The sequence below is a fragment of the Triticum aestivum genome, chromosome 1D (genome assembly GCF_018294505.1).
Source record: "Triticum aestivum cultivar Chinese Spring chromosome 1D, IWGSC CS RefSeq v2.1, whole genome shotgun sequence".
NCBI lineage: Eukaryota > Viridiplantae > Streptophyta > Magnoliopsida > Poales > Poaceae > Triticum > Triticum aestivum.
The window spans coordinates 8,279,231-8,301,470 of NC_057796.1; the positions used below are offsets into that span (position 1 = coordinate 8,279,231).

Sequence of the window (22,240 nt, forward strand, 5' to 3'; positions counted from 1 at the left end):
ATATTTTGCTTGAGATAGATGAAGATCATTACTATTTTTCTGAACCTCAATGCCCAAATAGAAATGCAGATCTCCCAAATCCTTGAGAGCAAACTCAGAACCTAAATCCTTAAGCAACTTTCTTACAGCCTCATTAGATGAACCAGTGACAATAATATCATCAACATATATGAGTACAAATATGGATATGTGTGATTTGGTATAGATACACGGAGAGGTGTCAGATTTTGATGGAACAAACCCAAGTGATTGGAGTTTCGTGCTCAACCTTGAATACCACGCTCTAGGGGCTTGTTTTAACCCATATAGAGACTTATCAAGCTTGCAAACATGGAAGGGTTTATTTTTATCTTCAAACCCAGGAGGTTGCTTCATGTACACATCTTCTTCCAGAACACCATGAAGAAACGTTTTCTGAACGTCTAGCTGTCTAAGGCTCAATCCCCTGGGCACAACAATAGATAGCACAAAGCGAATTGTTGCAGCTTTGACAACAGGACTGAATGTGTCCTCATAATCCAATCCATACCTTTGCTTAAACCCCTTTGCCATGAGTCTTGCCTTGTAGCGATCTATGGTGCCATCTGATTTCTTTTTGATGCGGTACACCCACTTGCGGTCAATCAAGTTGTAGCCGCGCTGAGGAGGAACCAAGTGCCACGTTTTATTCCTTTTTAAGGCCATGTACTCATCATTCATAGCTGTCTTCCACCTATCATCAGCAAGAGCATCTGATAATTTAGTAGGTTCACCTGCCATACAAGATAAACCAAACTTGGAAAAGTTTTTATAATTGATTCTGGAAGTAACTCCCTTCTGTAGAATGTTGGGTGAGCCCACAGGCCACTCTACCTCAAGGCCCAGATTGTCACAATGACAGCCGCTACTTTGGATGGGGCCACGGCCCATGCCGCCACACGCTGGGTTGGGCCCACTGTCGTGCTAGTACTTCTGGAGCTGCGTTCGAGAGGGGAATACTATTTTTTCGGTTCCAATCACCCTATTTCCATTTCAAAAAATTATAACATTGACACAAACAAATATATATACAACCTATTGTGGATACATATGTGTGTTTCGATTCATGTAGAATGTTTTTTATCTTTTCACTTCCAAATATATCCTATTACCTGATTATTTACTCAAACATCGTGATACCCATGGAAAAGTGTTGACCTAACATAATTGTATTTTCAATTTTGATCATTATATTTTTAAAGAATAACAATTTTAAGTCGATGTTTTGGCAGCTAACTAGATGTGTAATAATATTAATTGTAATGGCAAAGTCACTAAGCGAGACAACCGTTATTACCGTTTTAGTGTATATACATGATCTCTAACAAATGCAAGGTTATCTTCACGTGGGTCTCACGAGATGTGGGGCCATTGATTGATTAAACTTAATTGTTTTAATTAACAGTCTAAATCAACGGCTGAAAATAATCAGCGGGGGAGTTATCTGAAAGTACGAGCTGTACTTGTACCTCTCCAATCACCATGAAAAAGCTCACTCTTATATCATTTGTATTAAGTTCAATGGAGTGAGTAGCTGCCTCGCTACTGGCCTGCTGTTGAAAATACCCTTATATATGTGTGTTTAAACATTTTGTATCGATAAACCAGCATTGAACAACCTGCCACTGTCCAATTATGTATGCAAAGATAAATTACTAGTGGAGAGCTTGTAACATTTTATATATTGTGGCATAACCAACTACATGACAGATACGTTACGGAATTATAAATATGCACGTCACAGTGTACATCACCCGTTACACAAAGCTTAATCATACATGGGTTGTATACAAATAATACGCACGGATGCCGAGTCATGGCGTGTGGTGGCACGCCTAGCTACCTGTTCTTGACTTGATCTTAGCTATCTTTATCTGCAATTGGCTATATATTTTGTAAAGAGTGTTAGCTAAGAGAAGATCTCGATCTGCCCCAACCAATGAATGGAAGGGGAAGACTTGACGACTTAACATCTTTTAATGTACTATTTATGATATGCGACCTTTAGTTGCTCGAAATTGCATAGTCCGATTACAAATCCATACCCCAACTTTGCGGAATTGTCATCAACTCGGTTCCACTATAGCCCCTTGATATTTTCCGAAATTCTTTATTAGGCCCCCTTCCTGGACGGAAAAAGATAGTACACACTTCAGCGCTCCTACTACACCAAGATACAGCTGTGGGTCGGGCTCTACAGGTATGCGAACACACGTCTTCTTATTCCACATTAGGCCGTGTGAAATGAGTATTCTGTATAGTTGTAGGATGGATGAATATTGTGTTGTTGTATGTCTGATCCGGGCGTGGGATATATATAGAGTACAATATGTGAAAGAAACTTGGAGTAGGGGACAAGTCGTACATAGTTTAAACCAATCCTATCTCTAACTCCTAATCTCTAACTTAAACATAATTATACGGAAAAGGGTTTCCCCCGCTTTGTATTACAAAGCAACCACCGATACATCCAACGATAGGTGCTGGGGCCGCAGCACAAACAAGCACAAAGAAAAACCGTGAAAAAAAAGAAAGAGAAACAAATGCCAACAACGGCAGATCAACGAAACGAAGACGACCATGTGACGCCCGGATAATTAGGCTATAGTAATCCCCTGCTAATGACTACCAAGTCTCACAATCAGTTTGCCAATTATCACTTTGTTCCAAAACAAACTCAAATTCGAATTCAAATTGCATGTCAAATTGTTTCCTTCAAAATATTTGTTGACGACTATATTCGGACACCAGAAGTGTTCCGGGTGGTTTCGGAGAAAACCGGAGTGCCGGAGGGTTACCGGAACCCCCCCCCCCAGGAGAATAGTGGGCCTTATGGGCCTTGATACGTCTCCAACGTATCTATAATTTTTGATTGTTCCATGCTATATTATATTCTGTTTTGGATGTTTAATGGGCTTTATTATACACTTCTATATTAGTTTTGGGACTAACCTATTAACCGGAGGCCCAGTCTAAATTGCTATTTTTTTGCCTATTTCAGTGTTTCGCAGAAAAAGAATATCAAACGGAGTCCAAACGGAATGAAACCTTCGGGAACGTGATTTTCGGAACAGACGTCATCCAGAGGACTTGGAGTCTACGTAAAGCAATCAACGAGGAGAGCACGAGGCAGGGGGTGTGCCTACCCCCCCAGGCACGCCCTCCACCCTCGTGGGGCCCACGTTGCTCCACCGACGTATTTTTTCCTCCTATATATACCTACGTACCCCCAAACCATCAGAAGCATGCACGAAAACCTAGTTCCACCGCCGCAACCTTCTGTACCCGTGAGATCCCATCTTGGGGCCTTTTCTGGCATCCTGCAGGAGGGGGCATTGATCACGGAGGGCTTCTACATCAACACCATAGCCTCTCCGATGATGTGTGAGTAGTTTACCTCAGACCTTCGGGTCCATAGTTATTAGCTAGATGGCTTCTTCTCTCTCTTTGGATCTCAATACAAAGTTCTCCTCGATTCTCTTGGAGATCTATTTGATGTAACTCTTCTTTTGCGGTGTGTTTGTCGAGACCGATGAATTTTGGGTTTATGGTCAAAATTATCTATGAACAATATTTGAATCTTCTCTGAATTCTTTTATGTATGATTGGTTATCTTTGCAAGTCTCTTCGAATTATCAGTTTGGTTTGGCCTACTAGATTGAACTTTCTTGCAATGGGAGAAGTGCTTAGCTTTGGGTTCAATCTTGTGGTGCTCGATCCCAGTGACAGTAGGGGAAACGACACGTATTGTATTGTTGCCATCGAGGATAACAAGATGGGGTTTATATCATATTGCATGAGTTTATCCCTCTACATCATGTCATCTTACTTAAAGCATTACTCTGTTCTTATGAACTTAATACTCTAGATGCATAATAGATATCGGTCGATGTGTGGAGTAATAGTAGTAGATGCAGAATCGTTTCGGTCTACTTGTCGTGATGCCTATATACATGATCATACCTAGATATTCTCATAACTATGCTCAATTCTATCAATTGCTCGACAGTAATTTGTTCACCCACCGTAATACTTATGCTCTTGAGAGAAGCCACTAGTGAAACCTATGGCCCCCGGGTCTATTCTCCATCATATTAATCTTTCGACACTTAGTTATTTTTATTGCCGTTTATTTTACTTTGCATCTTTATCATAAAAATACCAAAAATATTATCTTACCATATCTATCAGATCTCATTCTCGTGAGTGACCGTGAAGGGATTGACAACCCCTTTTCGCTTTGGTTGCGAGGTTTTTATTTGTTTGTGTAGGTGCGCGGGACTTGTGCATGATCTCCTACTGGATTGATACCTTGGTTCTCAAAAACTGAGGGAAATACTTGCGCTACTTTACTGCATCACCCTTTCCTCTTCAAAGGAAAACCAACGCAGTGCTCAAGAGGTAGCAGGCCTTAGTGGAGAGAGAGAGGGCTGGCCTAGGGCAGGCCGCGCGCCCCTCCCCCTCTGGTCCGAATTGGATTAGGAGGGGGGGCGGCGCCCCCCTTTCCTTCTCCCTCTCCCCCTTCCTTTCCCCCTCATAGTAGGAGTAGGAAAGAGGGGAGTCCTACTCGTCCTACTCCTACTAGGAGGAGGAGGACTCCTCCTGGCGCGCCCACAAGGGGCCGGACGGCCTCCCCCTTGCTCCTTTATATATATGGGGGCAGGGGGCACCTCTAGACACACAAGTTGATATGTTGATCTCTCCCAGCCGTGTGCGGTGCCCCCTCCACCATAATCCACCTCGATCATATCGTAGAGGTGCTTAGGCAAAGCCCTGCGTCGGTAGCATCATCATCACCATCATCACGCCGTCGTGGTGACGAAACTCTCCGGCGAAGCTTTGCTGGATCGAAGCTCGCGGGACGGAGCTGAACGTGTGCTGAACTCGGAGGTGACGTGCGTTCAGTACTTGGATCGGTCGGATCGTGAAGACGTACGACTACATCAACCGCGTTGTGCCAACGCTTCCGCTTTCGGTCTACGTGGGTACGTGGACAACACTCTCCCCTCTCGTTGCTATGCATCACCATGATCTTGCGTGTGCGTAGGAAATTTTTTGAAATTACTATGTTCCCCAACAATAGTGGCCTCGGGGGCATCCGCAACATCACCGACGTGAGGGGACAACCACCACCGCCGCCGCGGAGCTGACCGGACGCACGGACAAGGGGCCTGCCAGGCACCGAGGCCTGGCCGGACCCAAAAGGGTCTGGACAGCCCCTGCCGTCACGCTGCAGCTCGCCGGTCGAAGCTGCCACCGCCCGCAGACCACCGCCTCCTCGCCACCAACCAGGGAGCAGTGTCCCCGCGCACCGAGTCGCCGGCCCGCCTTAGCCCAGATGGACCCCAAAAGGGTCCAGATCTAGGCCGCGCGGGCGCCGCTGGCCACCAGCACCGCCACGCCGCCCCGCGGCCAACGACCGCGCCGCCGCACCAAGGACCTCGAAGCCCGCCGGAATCCCGCCGCCGAGCCACACCGCAGCCGGCCGAGCTGCACCGCCGCCATCGGGAGCCCTCCCCATGTGCGTGCGGGGAAGCGACGGCCCGCCGCCGCCAGCGCCGCGTGGGCAAGGCCGGGCGGACCCAACCGGCGGCGGCGGGAAGGGAGAGGGATGTGGAGGGGGCCGGAGGAGAGGGAGCGGCAGGGGCCCACCCGTCGCTCGGGGGGGGGGGGGCGAGCGAGCGGACGGGAACACGGGGGAGGGGGGAGGGAGGCGGGGCGCGCGCGGCCGGCTGCGGCGGCGGGGGCGGGGGGAGGAACCCTCACTTAAACATAATTATACTTCTAACATTCCAACTCAATCGTAGCGGGACTGAGGCCGACGATGGCGACTGAATTTGAACTCTTCTGCTTCCGTCGTCTTCTCCGCTCCGCCGTCATCAACTGCGTTTCTGATGGGTCAGCACCTAGGGCGGTGACTACGTGCCCTTCTGGTGCCTTCCCTCCCGCAGTCACAGCGGGAGTGGCGTGCATGCTGTTAACTGGAGTTGTTGCCGATGTGTTGTTGTAGACCAAGCCATTAATGTCGATGTCGAGGTAGCCGGTCATGATGATGTAGCAGTGGTCGACAGTGTAGTCATCGTGGATGATGCATGTCATAGTCGCTTCTCGTGGACATGCTCGACGAAGATTTTTCTTTGGCGTGATGTACTCGTACAGCTTGATGTTGTGTCGATGCAGATCGATGGGTGTAGACGATGTCGCTCGCTCGATGAAGAATAACTGGTGCACACTACACAGGCGTGGTAGGCAGGTGCAGGCCGGCTTGGTGTACATCTCGGTGTCGTGGGTCGTGGTCGTAGAGCGCGCGCTGGAGTCGATGGAGTTGGGGAAACAACCCTCCCGTGATCCGTGCCATGCGCTGGGCCTCTCGCCAGTGGAATTCGCTCAGCCGTTGTTCTGCTCATGCGCGGGTGGCCGATCGGATCGGACAGCAGCTTTTGGGGCAGGATGATGGAGACGGATGTAGCTCGGCTCCGCGTCGTCCGTGTGGACGATGGTGTCAGATCTGGTCGATGGCGAGTAGACGATATGCAGCCCCGGAGAAGCCTGCGCTGGAGCCGCCGGGTACAGCGTGCGTGCGGGTGTAGCGTCATCAGTTAGTGCTAGTTTTTGTTGCCTAGCTACTCTCTGGCATTGTTACGCAAGCTTCAGCATGCCTGCATCTGCATGTACGCACGCACCTGATGCGGCCAATTTCAGGAGTGGCAGCGCTATTTTGCTGATCCATCTTTTGAGTTTTTCAGCATGTGTACTTTTATGAGCACCTTTAAGAGACTGAGTCAGCACATCATTTTAAAATTGACAAAGTCGCCACAGTTAGTTTATATGAAAAAAAAATATGCACTGTAATTTAATCGTGATTTTTGTGTTGTGCATAAATGCTTCACACTTATAATGTGACGCATGGAGGATACACAAACACTGGCTTGGTGATATGAAAATTTTATATATAGTGTTTAGTCTCTTCTCAATTAATATCGCTCATTTTCATTGTTTTTAGTCTATCGGTATTATATCAATGCTCGACTTTCCCATGCATCATCCTTTTTTTCTATGGTATGTGGTTGAGACTGGTAATGTGCTTTTGAATTGATGTAACAAAACATGGATCGAAATTTACTGTCATGGCATCTTCTTTTGTTTTTCTGCTCGAATGTCGTCTTGTTGATGAAGGTGGCGACCACGTGCATCCACGAGGGGCCAGCATTGTTGCGCATGCATGGGGCGTTGTTCAAAAGATGTGCGTTTTGGATGCATCGTAAGCTAATTAATCTACTATTGTACTACTACTCCCTCTGATCCTTTTTACTCCGAGTATTAGATTTGTGCCAAATCAAACTTTGCAAAGTTTGACCAAATTTATTTTTAAAAAATATCAACATCTATAATATCTAATATATATTGTATGAAACTACATTTCGTAACGAATCTAACAATATTAATTTTTCATTGTGAATGTTGATACCTTTTTCTACAAGTTTGATCAAAATAGAGATACTTTGAAATCGGACAAAACTTATATGCAGAATAAAAAAGACCGGAAAGAGTACTAGCTGTTTGCAGCGCGTCGCCCCGATCGGGGTCAGATCTAAACTCAGCTAGCTGGCAGTTGAGTTCCCACCAGGACATGTTTGCTGTTCATTGGTGCCGGCATCACCACATAGCCCATTGGGCGGCATGTGGAGGTTTAGTTAAAGCCAGTTGTTGTCACCCGGCTGTTAGCGCTCTTTGCGTTGTTTATGCCCTTCTAGGTCTAGCTACTCTCGGCAAGAGAGAAAGAGAGAGCGCTCCAAGGAGGAGTAGGCCACACTCCATGCATGTTTCGAGTCAATGCAAGCGTACAGGTTACGGGGAGAATTAAACTCGAATTAAGATGTGTGCATCCAAGGAGGATTCTTACATAAACGACAAAGGGGTTTGCGGCACTTGCATTTGAATCATGTATGTAAATTTTGTAACACCGCCTATACTGTATGCAAGTCCTTGCGAAAAGCCCATATGGGATTCCTTGGATGGAAAAATAGAATTTTGGTTTGAAATATATCAATCATATAGATTAATTATCAAATGGAAAAGATGCATGGATTTTGTTTAGAGGGAGCGAGAGAAGAGAGAATCGGATGCAGAGCAGAAAGACACAGAGAGAGAGAGAGAGAGAGAGAGAGAGAGAGAGAGAGAGAGAGAGAGAGAGAGAGAGAGAGAGAGAGAGAGAGAGAGAGTAAACCAGTGGGCGGGAGTACCAAATTGCAAAAAAACAAAGTGCAACTTGTGTATCGGTATCAATTGAGATCTGGCACGCCATTAGTCCTGACCACACCCTGGTTTTGCGTGCGTTTAAAAACATCCACTTGGGACTCGTGAGCTCAATCATGTCAAAATAGCTTAAAGCCTCAACGACCATGGCGTAGGCTGTTGAAAGCGAATCATCTCAAGGCCTCAACAACCATCAATCATCTCAGACGAGAAAAAAAATCTCCAAGAACCATGGCGGAGGCTGTTGTCGGGCAGCTGGTGGTGACGCTCGGTGGGGCACTGGCGAAAGAGGCGGCGACCTACGGCGGGGCGCTGCTGTGCAAGGAAGCTGCGGCCCTGAGGGGTCTCTTCGCCAAGATCCGCCAGTCCAAGGCGGAGCTGGAGAGCATGCAAGCCTACCTGCAGGAGGCAGAGCGGTTCAAGGACACCGACAAGACCACCGCTATCTTCGTCGGCGAGGTCAGGGGCCTGGCCTTCCAGATCGAGGACGTCGTCGACGAGTTCACCTACAAGCTGGAGGACTGCAAGCACGGAGGGTTCGGCGGCAAGATGAAGAAGCGGCTCAAGCATATCAAGACCTGGCGCCGCCTGGCAGCCAAGCTCCAAGAAATCGAAGCCCAGCTGCAGGATGCTAATCGGAGGAAGAGGGATTACGCCGTCACCGGCAGATCTGCTTCTGCTGCCAGATCGACAAATCAAGGTCAAGCTTTGCACTTCACCAGGGACGAGGACCTTGTGGGGATCGAGGAGAACAAAGAGAGGTTGATACGGTGGCTGACCGGCGGCTCTGGCGGTGGTGATGGTCCGGAACTGAGCAGCAACAAAGTCACCATGGTGTGGGGGATGCCTGGTGTTGGTAAAACCACTCTTGTTGATCATGTGTACAACACCGTGAAAGAGGACTTCGACGCTGCGGCGTGGGTAACTGTGTCCGAGAGTTACCGTACCGAGGATGTCCTGAAGAAGATCGCCGCCCAGTTCGGCATCACAGTCGACGTCGCCAACACTGAGATGAGAGGTGTAGCAAGGTCCATCCAGAACTGCCTTCAAGGTAAAAGGTACATCTTGGTCCTGGATGATGTTTGGGCAGAGCGCTTGTGGTTGGAGATAAGGGATGTCTTCCCAACATCTAACAGTACCGGCCGAGTTGTTATGACATCAAGAAAGCAGACAGTGTTGGCAACTAGGGAGTCTGCATATGAAATTCACTTGAAACCACTACAAGCACATCACTCCTGGCTGTTGTTTTGCAAAGGAGCCTTTGAGGATGCTGATGACAAAGAGGGCCCGTTGGAGTTGCAGAAATTGGCTTGGAAGTTCATAGCAAAGTGTCAAGGTTTGCCTATTGCTATTACATGCATTGGCCGCCTACTCTCCCGGAAACTCCCAACTTCCGCTGAATGGGAGGATGTGTACAGGGGTTTGGATTCACAGTTGGTGAAAGATGTGATCCCTGATGCTCATTTGATCCTAAAGGTCAGCTTGGAGGACCTTCCGTTTGATTTGAAGAATTGTTTCCTACACTGTGCATTGTCCCCAGAAGATTATATATTAAAGAGGAGGAAGACAATGAGACAGTGGATCACAGCAGGGTTTATCACGGAAAAAGATGAGAGCAAAACATTGGAGGAAGTGGCAGAGGGATATTTGGCCGAGCTTGTGAACCGAAGCCTACTGCAGGTAGTGGAAAGGAATTTTGCCGGACGACTGAAACAATGTCGGATGCATGATGTCATCCGGCTTCTTGCCCTCAACAAAGCCAAGGAGGAATGCTTTGGTAATGTTTATAATGGCTCTGGTGGTACTGGGGTATTCTCTATAGAGGGTGCACGTCGCATATCAGTCCTGGGAGGAAACATTGAACAACTGAGCCTATCTGGTGCAACACAGCTACGTGCACTCCATGTTTTCGAGAGCTATATTGATATTGATTTGCTGAAGCCGATCCTAACATCTTCGAGTTTGCTTTCGACATTGGATCTGCAAGGTACTCATATCAAAATGCTCCCCAATGAGGTATTTGACTTGTTTAATCTCCGTTATTTGGGTCTTAGAGATACCAAGATCGAAAGCATGCCTGCAGCAGTGGGGAGGTTACAAAATTTACAAGTCTTGGATGCTTATGATTCTAAACTGACGTACTTGCCAAATAGTGTTGTAAAACTTCAAAAGTTGAGATACCTCTATGCTGGTACTTCGAAGGACTCCATACGTGGAGTCAAGGTGCCTAAGGGCATGCAGCACTTGGCAGGACTGCATGCTCTTCAGTCCGTCAGAGCCACTCCAGAGTTTCTGCATGAAGCTGCAGCTTTGACAGAGCTAAGAACATTCGATGTGTGCAACGTTCAGAGTGAACACTCTGCTTACTTGAGCAATGCTATCACCAAAATGAGTCATCTTGTTCATCTCGAAATTGATGCTGCAGCTGAGAATGAGGTGTTGCGGCTGGAAGGGCTACATTTACCTCAGACCCTTTCTTGGCTTTCTTTACGAGGGCAGCTAGAAAAAACATCCATGCCCCAGCTTTTCTCTTCTTTGTCACACCTTAATAGCCTCACTCGGTTGCAACTGGAATTCTCCAATATTGATGAGGAAGCCTTTTCCTGTCTGCACGTGTTACATGGTCTACGCTCTCTTCTGCTAAGAAAGGCTTTTGAAGGGAAGCGGTTGGAATTTTACACAGGGTCCTTTCCAAAACTTCGGCGTCTAGGGATATGGGGCGCAGCACAGCTCAGCCAAGTTAGAATAGAGAAGGGCGCGATGCAAGACCTCGTTGAGCTATGGTTCGGAGACTGTCCTGACCTAAGGTTTCTTCCTGATGGCATCGAACACCTTGCAGGCCTTGAGAAATTAGTTCTGATAGACACTTCAGAAGAGCTGATAGAGAAGCTCCGGCAGGAGAGAGATTCAGATGAACTCAAAGAAGATATAGTGAAGATTAGGCACATAAGGAATGTTACAGTTGCCCTGACGCAGAAAGGACTTGTCGAAAGGATTAGGTGACACATCGTCACCGCTCCAAGGTTAGTGTTTGGTGTTTCTTCTCCACTCTTTTGTGCATATACACACAGTATTTTTTTTTTTTACGAACCTGGTCATATAATGGCAGAATTAAAGCAACTAGTAGCTCCTAGTGGTGTGAATTTGTTACGATCTTAATCAACTAAATTTAACATGGTCTTTCTGCATGTTCATGTGTATCGTCACCTGACCCCATAGGGCAGAAATGGTAAGGCCGATCATAGAAACAAGTAACCGATCCTGTAGTTTTTCCTATGTGGATGTTCAGTCTTTCATACTTGACTAGATATCCTAAATTAAGTGGCTGAGTCGACTACTCTATTAAGTAGCTTTTGTAAAGATAAAGAGATTCATCCACTTCTCTTTTTGACCGGAAAGAGATTCATTCACTCCCTTGACTGACTGACTCAATTTGAAATTATTACCAGATTCTGCACCGCGACGCAAGCTCCAGTGTCTCCTTGTCATCGCTCTTAAGTTTATATCTCCTTGAATGGGATGATTTCTTAGCTGCGAAGAAGAAAAAGAACTATGAGTCGGCATGCATACTTGGTGGTGCGCAATCCTAAAGGGGAGAACATGAAAGGCTCTGCAACAATCTCATTGCATGTCGTCTTCTTCCACATTATGATGTATGAAATGAGTATTCTACTCATCAGTCAGCTGCGTAGCTACTTTCTTCATCATGTCTGCATACAAGCGCGTATTCTACTCATCAGTCAGCTGCGTAGCTACTCATCAGTCAGTTGGAGTAATGCTGCTTCTTCGCTGATCCCTCTTGTGAGCTTTTCATTAGTGAGCAATACAAGTATCTATTCCTCATTATTCAGCAGTCGTGGTGAACTCTGATCATGAGAGCATGGTGAACTCTGCTTCTGGAAACCCAATCTTGAATTATGCAATTCAATGTTATTTTTTGGGAGGTCTTATTTGTTGTATTGGAAATGGAATGTGTGTAAATTAGCTTCCCAGTGATGTTGATTGAATTGTTCACCCAGTAATGCAAAGTTCCTCTGTTTTTCTGAGAAAAGGAACACAAAGTTGTCTATACAGTTATTTGTTTCTACAATAAGGAATAGAGGTGCCCTTTTTCTCATCTGCCACATCACAGGGAAAAAACCTTCCTTCCAAATGAATGGGCCGAGTGGTTCAGATATATATTTTGACCGAAATTTGAATATAAGAGTAATAAATAAATAAACAAACAAACAGCCATATATATGTTGAACTTGACTGAAATTACTGTATTTTTTCTGCAATAACAAGTGCATGACCAGCAAGGCAGTTTGCGACAGGGGCTGCCACTTGCTAGTAGCTTCAGTCTTAGGGTAACGTATCACAGGGCCACATTCAGCATTGCTGCAGCTAGAACACTAGATTTTTCTGCCCCGTCTACTGGGTAACAGACAGTGTCCACACATTCTTCAGACATTGCAACGTCAGTGTTACTAGAACTTCCATGCTGCAACGGCACCCCTTGTCGCACACACAAGTACCATTTGACAGGACTGGATTGCGCCAAGTCCATGCATCCACTACAACAAGGCAGGGGGTTCCATTACAATGTTCATCCATAAAATGTATGTTACTGCTAGCAGAATGAAAGAAAAGAAATTCTCTGAAAATGTTTCTCAACAAGAAAAAGGCGTTCTTTTGTCACCTCTCAAAAACCTATTTGTATAGAGAGTTTATTTTTCAAGCAATATTTTCCGTTAGAATTTGTATCGAGAACAATGAACAAACAAATAGATTGACGTAAGGCTTAAAACTTATTTAAAGTTGCCCTGCACAGCAAGAAAGGCAGCTTGTACAAAGCATTTATACTGGGTCGGTACAATTACAACCATAACTTTGACTCCCGCTGTTCTAAAATATTTGCAGTTCTAAGTTTGTCCTAAGTCAAACTAGTTTGACCAACTTTATAGAAAAAATTGCTAATATCTATGTTATGATGAATCTAATGAAGTTAATTTTGTGTTGTAGATGTTGGTATATTTTTCTACATAATTGGTCAAATTTAAAGAGGTTTAACTTAAGGCAAACCTAGAACTTCGAATATGTTGGAACAGAGTCAGTTTCAGTCCCAGCATATTATAGGACCATACATCAGAATCGCTGGACCATACATCAGAATCGCTGGAGTTGGAACAAAAGACTTTGTTTACTCTTCTGCCCCATCTGCTGGGTAACAACAGTGCCCACACATTCCATCTCCAGGCAGGCAATGTCATTGTTGCTTGAATTTCCACACGGCGGCCCTTGTTGCACGCACAAGTGGCATTTGACAGGACTGGGTTGCAGCAAGTATATGCAACCACAACAACACGGCACAGGGTTCCATTAAATCAACCAGTAGATCAGCAGTATTTCCATGACTGCGACAATTTTTTAGCTGCAAAGAAGAAAAACAACCATACGTTTGTGTGCTTGGCAGTGCGCAGACCTGAAGGAGGGAATATGACAGGCTATGCAACAATTCAAATATGTGTGAATTTCTCTTGCCTAGCTAGTTTTTTGGCATGCTTAACTTTGTTCATGAGAGATTAGTCAACCTGCAGGAGAGATGTTGCTGTAAACTAAAACTGTATTTCAATGAACAAGGTGATGAAATTGGGGAGCTGAGTCCGTTTCAAGAAAAAATAAAAATTGGGGAGCTGAGTTGTGCTTCTGTTATCCAGCAAAACAAAAACAAAAACTTGCCTTATCTGTCGCACCGGAATCAGAATGTTTATCGGCAACAATGCTCATCCATAATGCATGTTACTGACAGCAGAATGAAATGCAATTTTTCTCTAAAAATGTTTCTCGACAAGAAAAAGGGGGCCTTTTGTCACCTCTCACAAATTTATCTGTATCAAGAATTAACTGTTGGAGCAATATTTTCCATCGGAATTTATCAAGAGCAGTGAACAAACAAATAAACTGATGTAACATTTCAAACTTATTTGAAGTTGCTCCGCACAGCAAGCAAGGCAGTTTGTACAAAGCATTTATACAGGGTTGGTACAGTTACAACCATAACTTTTACAGATAAGTGCATCACTCCATGATACATACATATACATAGATACATAATAAATTAATACCACACATTGTATGTATACCTCACACATCATCTTCCTCTGACACCGCACTAAATTCCTCCTCCGAGACTGCCGTCAGCTCGGAAGTGAACTGGTAAGAGTCCTCCACATGGATGTGCCCTTCGTCGCAGAAAAATGGCCTTGAAGGCATCTGCAGGCCATCAGCCCCGGCCTCCAGAATCTCTATGACCTCGCCCATAGTTGGCCAATCACGAGACCTCATCTGAATACACCATAGTCCGACAACACACAACTTCTTCTCTAGCTCGTGCATGTCGGCAGCAACTGGAGATATCTCGCCCGCTTCTTCCTGAGTCAGCTGGTCGTACACCCATGACGGGTAGTACGCCTGGCTTGAGGACCCCATGTTTGGATCAGCGTTCCTTCTCCCGCCGGCCATCTCCAGCAGCAACATCCCGAAGCTGTACACATTGGACTTGCTGGATATGACGCCGAAGCTCCGGGATATCATCTCAGGAGCTACGTAGCCGACGGTTCCCCGCATGGCGCTCAAAGGCACGAAACTGTCGCCCCTTGGGTACAGTTTGGCGAGTCCGAAATCGGCGACCTTCGGGACGAAATTGCTGTCGAGAAGGATGTTGTGCGGCTTGATATCAAAGTGTAGAATCTGCATGTCGCACCCCTGGTGTAGGTAGTTGATCCCCCTGGCAATGCCTAGAGCGATCTCGTTGAGCTTGTCCCATGAGAAGCTCTTCTCGGTAGAGAAGATGTACTTGTCCAGAGAACCATTGGGCATGTACTCGTAGACTAAGGCCCTTCGCATTTCCTCCGAGCAGAACCCCACCAAACGCACAACGTTGACATGGTGGATCCTGCCGATGGTGGAGACCTCGCTGATGAAATCTTCTCCATTGCAGTTTGAGTTGCCCTCTAGCATCTTCACGGCGACATGGACACCGCCTGGAAGAAGCACACCCTTGTACACAGAGCCGTAGCCCCCTTGGCCCAATTTATCTCTGAAATGGCTTGTGACTGCAACTATATCTGTGTAGGAGTACCTCGCCGGGCCAATCATTTGTTGAATCCTGAGGAACTTCTCAACTGCATCAATTATGATCCTTGTTTTCATGTACTTGTAGGCTAGGAATATCCATACAGCCAGGGGTGCCAACAAGAACCTGCACAGTACTGCACAACAAGTCGACAGATATGGACATAAGTTAAAAGAATGTAAATTCTTTTTCGAACGTCAAATGTGTATACAATTCTCACGTACCAAAAAAGAACTGGGGGATAGCAATAGCAGATACTAAGGTTGCAGTAATCAAACACAACTTTATTGTGGCGTAGTAATCATAGTTAGAGCTCCGAGTTGTGGGGTAGTAATCATCGTTAGAGCTCCCAGTGATCATGCATTCTAAGAAGTGCACCTCACTCCAGAAAATAGCATGAGTCCAATTAACAATGCTTGTGCCAGATATTTGCTCCTTGAAGTAGCTGCAAATGATACAATTGAAAATAAATTATAATGCAGGCTGCCACCGTCAGGTTGGCTTAACAGCCCCAAGTCAATTCTTCAAGAGAATAGGGAGGTGAGAAACTAAACTCGGGAGGAAATGGAACAACAGGGTGATCACCTGATTGAATTGTTGAGGCATAAATTGATGTCCTTTCTTAACATCACAGAAGTAGAAGGCCCCATGGTGTCCACAGGAAATTGGACAGTAAACCCCTTACTTATGAATTGTGTGATATCTGCATAACTTGCATTATGTAGCTGTCGCCAATCAGAAGGATACTTGTCACCAAATGGAATCTCTCCGAGGTATCCACAGTAAGGTCCAAGATCTTCAACCGCACAACTGTAAGGAGACACCCAGACATAAACATGTGAATTTTTGGCACTCAGGCAAGCAACGGGCTTGTATGCACTACTATTTGTTACTGCTCGTGAACAATTAGCAAAACATGCTATGTAGTCGCTTTGAGTGGCCAAATACTGAAAGACAGGTGAGGCTGAATCAGTTGTGCCGTGCTCTCCTGAATCAGTTGTGCCAGATCCACTGTAAGGAAGGTGATTCCACAGTGGAAGAGGGCAACTGCTACTGGTATTGAAGTTGGTATCCATGACCCAGAAGTAGGAACCAGTGTAGTTGATGGCAGTCACATAGTATGTTCCCGTGTTGATGTGAATCGTAGCCTTGCTACTGGTGCAACCCAGCTCGTATTCTTCAACACCGCACTCATGAGGATCACCTCGCCGACGGAAAGGATATGATATGTCTCGGAGATATCCACAGGAGAACAGTGAGCATCCATCATCTCCTCCCTGGACATGATAATCTGCTACAAAAACAGCAAGAAGGAAGAAGACAGTGAAGGATTGTAGGGTAATAGAATGATGAAATGCACCAGGGTTCCCCATGAAAGCTTCACAGATGCACTATGGACTAGATATCCTGGTTTGTTCTGTTGAGAGTACTAAGGAGGGGAAGGGATCGGCATCAACTAGTTGATCATATCCAGCTGTATATACTAATATGACTTCATTGGTATATACACGACATGTGAAAGAGGAAGATATTCTCTCAATTGTGTAGCTAGGAACAGAAGACGACCCAGTCGAAGTCTTCTGTTAAGTAGAGGAAGATATTTCTCTCCCATTGTGTAGCTAGGAACAAAAGACGACTCGAGGCTTGAAGTCTTCTGTCCCATGACAATGACAGTATCAAAGAATTTCCACGAAATGCAAAATGCCAATCAAAACAAATTTATTGCTCATGCCACAAGGGACTGGACAGAAGCAAGTCTGCAATCACACTCAAACCACTAGAACATGATAGGTGTTAGCATTTGAAATCTACTCCTCAGGCATAACTATCCATAGAGCACAACTCCGACTGCCTTCTTTATTGGCTACTTGCCACATCTTCTCCCCCTCGGTTGCAGAAGCACAGAAAGATGAGTAAATTACTTGTCATAGCCCTCCTGCTGCTGCCTCTGATCAACCAAGGAATCTACTTGGCCACGGCATGGGATGATCAAGATTTCTTCAAATACTGCCCACCGTCCCAGTGCAGCCAAGATGGCCCAGAGGTCAGGTTTCCTTTCTGCCTTGAATCCAGCAATACATCAGCAGCAGCAACAGCATCATGTGGATGTGCCGGTAGATCAACCAGGAAGTTAGCATGCTCTGGGCGAGACACCATCCTTTTTCACCCAGTTCTTGGCCCGTACAATGTCAGCGCCATAGATTACGGACGTTCTTCCATGAAGCTCATCCCGCTTGTAGACCCTTGTTTCGTGCTACAGCAGAAGCCTGTCATCTCCAGAAGCTCATCATCTCCACAGGCTGATGTTATTAACTATGAGATGCCAGGTCTTTACCGATGGAATTCTATCCTAGTACGCTGTTCAAGAGAGTTTGCACCTGGTGCTGCCGATGGGATTGCTGGCCCAGTCTCCTGCCTTAGCAACACAACAAACTTCTTTTATTTGGTGAATGGTTATGAAGACATGTCTATTCTTCCGTTGGACTGCAAGGTCGTCCCACTCTCAGATGGTGTCGGTGGCGGTCTGATACCCATGTACATATTTGACAAACCAATGTCAGACACGCTCCCAGTGTCCTTCAAGGAAAGCACAGAGAGACTCCTCAGTTTTGCTGAGATGACAGTGTATTGGTATGGTTACACTTGCAGGCAATGTGAACGCAGTGGGGGACGCTGCGCGTTCAGCTCACAAAGGGATAGACAATTCTGCATGCCCGGCCCACATGGTATGAGTCAAAAACCATATATAACATCATTCTGTTTTATTCTGTACTAAAGTTGTGAAATCAATTATGATTTTACTTTACAATTTACTCAGTAGTCTACAGCTCCATGTGTTTGAATCTCCATGGGATTTTCGGTCAACTAAGTTTTTTTCAAAATTAGCATCACAAATCCTGCTCGAGAAATCACACTGAAGGACCCGGACAAAAACCTGAGCAATAATCCAGCAGGAAAAAAATATGTTTTGTTCATCTATCAGACACTACTGGCCTTAAATAATCCGGAACTCTTTAGTCAATTAACATGCATGGCTGCACCTCCTGCTGCGCTTGAGCAGCCACCATTGGCATGGCTACAACCGCAGGAAGCTGGGATTGATGGAATTTGGGCAGGTTTAGAGGGAGCGGGGAGCAGAGTAAGGGAGAAAGCCGACTGCCACTGGGTGCAGATGCATGTGACTGCAGGCATTTTCTGAACAAAAGTTGCCCAGTCGGTCAAAGGGCCTTAAGTTGACTCTAACTGTTCTATGCATGGCAAAAATGTTAGAAAAACTAATAGGCCAGTGGCACTATCATAAATAGCACCAAAACAATACAAATTTCCCCAAAAAGGAAATTTGGTTGATAAGTTGTGACAGATTTTCTCTCTCTCTCTCTCTCTCTTCTAGAAAAGGCATCCATAAATAGCATGGTATATTTGTTCCTCATATACTAGGGCAATGTACTGCAGCCACGGTAGACAACACTCAATTTGTCTGTTCTACATTTGTTTGTAAATATAATTTCTTTCTGCTTATCTCATTCTCTTTCTTGGTATTTGCAGGTTCACGTATCAAAGTCATTGCAGGTACTGCTCCAACCAAGTCTTTTTAGCTTCAAAATATAACGGAGAAAATAAAAGCTTTCTGTTGTACAAATTCTTATTACTCTGACTCTTGGCATCCTCTTATCATAACAAATAGTACTAAATAACGGCATTTAAGTCCTGGTGCAATGTGCTGATGACGTATTGTTTGCTTATTCAGCTACATCATCGGTGGCTGCATTTGTTGTTCTTTTGTTGACGGTGGCCACTGTGCTTTATCTTTCACTCAAGACAAGATATAATGCGGAGATACATATGAAGGTTGAAATGTTTCTCAAAACATATGGAACATCAAAACCGACAAGGTACACTTTCTCTGAAGTTAAGAAGATGGCACGACGGTTTAAAGAAAAAGTAGGGCAGGGAGGATTTGGAAGTGTGTACAAAGGCGAGCTACCAAATGGAGTGCCTGTGGCAGTCAAGATGCTAGAGAACTCTACAGGAGAGGGAGAATCATTCATCAATGAAGTTGCAACCATCGGATTAATCCACCATGCCAATATCGTCCGCCTCCTGGGATTTTGTTCCGAAGGAATGAGACGGGCTCTTATTTATGAATTCATGCCTAATGAGTCACTAGAGAAATACATATTCTCTGATGACTCTAATATTTTTCAGAATCTTCTAGTACCAGAGAAGCTCCTAGATATTGCTTTAGGCATCGCCCGAGGTATGGAGTACTTACATCAAGGGTGCAACCAGCGCATCCTCCACTTTGACATCAAGCCTCACAATATCTTGCTGGATTACAACTTCAATCCAAAGATCTCAGACTTTGGCCTGGCCAAGTTGTGTGCAAGGGACCAAAGCATCGTCACCTTAACAGCAGCAAGAGGCACAATGGGCTATATTGCACCAGAGTTATACTCACGGAACTTTGGGGGAGTATCGTACAAGTCAGACGTGTACAGTTTCGGCATGCTAGTGCTAGAAATGGTGAGCGGGAGGAGGAATTCAGACCCAAGAATCGGGAGCCAGGACGATGTTTACCTCCCTGAGTGGATCTACGAGAAAGTGATCAATGGGGAGGAGTTGGCGCTTACTTTGGAAACGACTCAAGAAGAGAAAGACAAGGTGAGCCAGCTGGCTATGGTGGCACTGTGGTGCATCCAGTGGAACCCGAGAAACCGGCCGTCGATGACAAAGGTCGTGAACATGTTAACGGGGAGGCTGCAGAGTTTGCAGATGCCCCCGAAGCCTTTTGTCTCATATGAAAATGAACCTATGCCATAAATCAAAACAGGGACTACCATACTCTGTCAACATTCAGGGACTACCATGCTCTGTCAACACTGTATTTCTATACTTTCAGTCCATATAATAGGTCTGGAGATGTATGAATAATCACTGGTCACTACCATTGTAATAGTACTCTACTAGTTGTTTGCAAGACACGCAGATTCACAATTGGACTTGTATTTTAACAGCTACACCCATATTTATCTTCAAAAGTAGCAAATACTCTGTTGATTACCTTATTCTGCCTCCACTCCCATATTTCTCTGCATCTGACAGTTAGTAGATCTCCTCTTATGATGTCCTTTGGAGCACAAAGTGAATGTGATCCACATTCACTCGTTTCACTTATCTCATCTGCAATTCGATAAAATGACATCAAACATCCACATCAATTGGAGCTTCACTTATTTGCAAGATAGGCAGATTACCTTATTCGATCTCCACTCGCATACTTCTCTGCATTGCAGTCCGTCCACATCTGACAATTAGTGGATCTCCTCTTTGCACTTTAAGCATAGATTAAAATCGCGGGAGAAACGATTTTGCGGCGGCCTCTCCCAGCAGCTATAGCGGCCGCCATAGCGGGCAATCGCAGCAAATAGCGGAAATTTTTCTGGTGGAAGAGATGATTTCTATGCTCATTGTTGAGCCATTTAGAGGGATTTGTGGGGGATTTTGCGGCAGCAGCCATAGCGTAGCGGCGAGGCTCCCGGCCAGCTATAGCGCAGTTATAGCGGCTATTTCGCGGGCTATTTGAATCTATGACTTTAAGTGATATCTGACGGAGCTTTTCCTGTCCAGCACAAGGTGAATGTGATCCAGGTTCACTTACTTCACTTGTGTCGTCTGCAACTCGATAAAATGGCATCGATGCATCAAACATCCACATCAATTCGAGCTTCACTTATTTCATCATCAGTATAATAACAAACTAATACGGAGTAGCTCCGAAACTGTGGGAGGGATCTAAAATCTGAGGAGTGATGTACCTCTTGTTCTTGAAATGTGTGTGTGAGAGAGAGGAACCGAATCGCGGCTGCTGCTGCTTGCTGCGGTTGCGGACTGCTGCTACCTGACCGCTGATTCAGTCACCGATGTGGAGGGCGACGGCCGGGGGTCACCTCTCTGCCGGTTGCTCTTGCTGGGTTGGGGAAACCGGCACATGCTTGCTGACGTTGGAAGCGGACGGGCGGCGGAAGTCGTGGGCGGCGGCCGGCGTCATCGTCGGCGACGGTGGGGGAAGAACCGTGGAGGCGGCTGGGACGGATGAGAATGGTGGATATAGGATCCCCGGCCAGAAAGGCAGTTTGTGACAAAGCAGTGGATAACAACAATAGTAGCTTCAGTCTCAGGACCATATATCAGCACTGCTGTTGTTCGAGAACATCAGCAGCATCCCATCTACTGTGTAACTGACAATGCTTTGAACTGTCAGCATTACTGAAATTTCCAAGCGGAACCCTCGTTGCACTGCGCACAGGTGGCATTTACAGGACGGGGTTGCACCAAGCCTATGCAGCCACCCTGCATAAGATCGAAGACTACATGCAAGAAGATCAGCCTTGGCTCTGGTTCTTGAAGGCAAATTATGTAGTTCCATGACCACCATGATTTCTTAGCTGCAAAGAAGAAGAAAAACTATATGTATCTTCGGGGTACTTGGTGGTGCGCAGTTCTGAAAGAGGGAGAATATTTGTTTAGTTTCTGCTGAGATGAGAGGCTCTGCAACAATGCAAATATTTGTTTAGTTTCTGCTGCCTAGCTAGTTTCTGTGGCATACTGAACTTTGTTCATGAGAGCATGCATGGCCATATGATGCTGGAAACTCGACCTGGATTGATGTTGTTGTAAGCCAAAACTGTAGCAAATCCACTGCAACTTACAGATTGGCGATCTGCTGCCGATTTGCTGGCTTCCAGGAGCTGAATTCCGCCGCCACCGAGACCTTGATGTCCTCCTTGAGTTCCTTGAGTAGCTACTTGAGACCAGCTTTGGTGAGGCTCCATCGCATCCCATTGTAGT

General features: G+C 45.7%; 3 protein-coding genes across 3 annotated transcripts; 2 read left to right on the top strand and 1 right to left on the bottom strand.

Moving 5' to 3' along the window:
- Positions 1 to 8,395: 8,395 nt before the first annotated feature.
- Positions 8,396 to 12,270, top strand: LOC123179861 (disease resistance protein RPM1). The gene is made up of 2 exons (XM_044591756.1): positions 8,396 to 11,297; positions 11,724 to 12,270. The coding sequence occupies exon 1, from the start codon at positions 8,506 to 8,508 to the stop codon at positions 11,275 to 11,277; it is 2,772 nt and encodes a 923-aa protein (XP_044447691.1). The 5' UTR covers positions 8,396 to 8,505; the 3' UTR covers positions 11,278 to 11,297; positions 11,724 to 12,270.
- Positions 12,271 to 14,218: 1,948 nt separating this feature from the next.
- Positions 14,219 to 17,015, bottom strand: LOC123179862 (rust resistance kinase Lr10-like). The gene is made up of 3 exons (XM_044591757.1): positions 15,977 to 17,015; positions 15,616 to 15,836; positions 14,219 to 15,527 (listed from the first exon to the last, which is right to left on the bottom strand). Exons 1-3 carry the CDS (start codon positions 16,762 to 16,764, stop codon positions 14,401 to 14,403), a joined length of 2,136 nt encoding a protein of 711 aa, XP_044447692.1. The 5' UTR covers positions 16,765 to 17,015; the 3' UTR covers positions 14,219 to 14,400.
- Positions 17,016 to 17,181: 166 nt separating this feature from the next.
- Positions 17,182 to 20,452, top strand: LOC123179865 (rust resistance kinase Lr10-like). The gene is made up of 3 exons (XM_044591762.1): positions 17,182 to 18,117; positions 18,938 to 18,961; positions 19,140 to 20,452. The coding sequence occupies exons 1-3, from the start codon at positions 17,301 to 17,303 to the stop codon at positions 20,210 to 20,212; spliced, it is 1,914 nt and encodes a 637-aa protein (XP_044447697.1). The 5' UTR covers positions 17,182 to 17,300; the 3' UTR covers positions 20,213 to 20,452.
- The last annotated feature ends 1,788 nt before the right edge of the window (positions 20,453 to 22,240 follow it).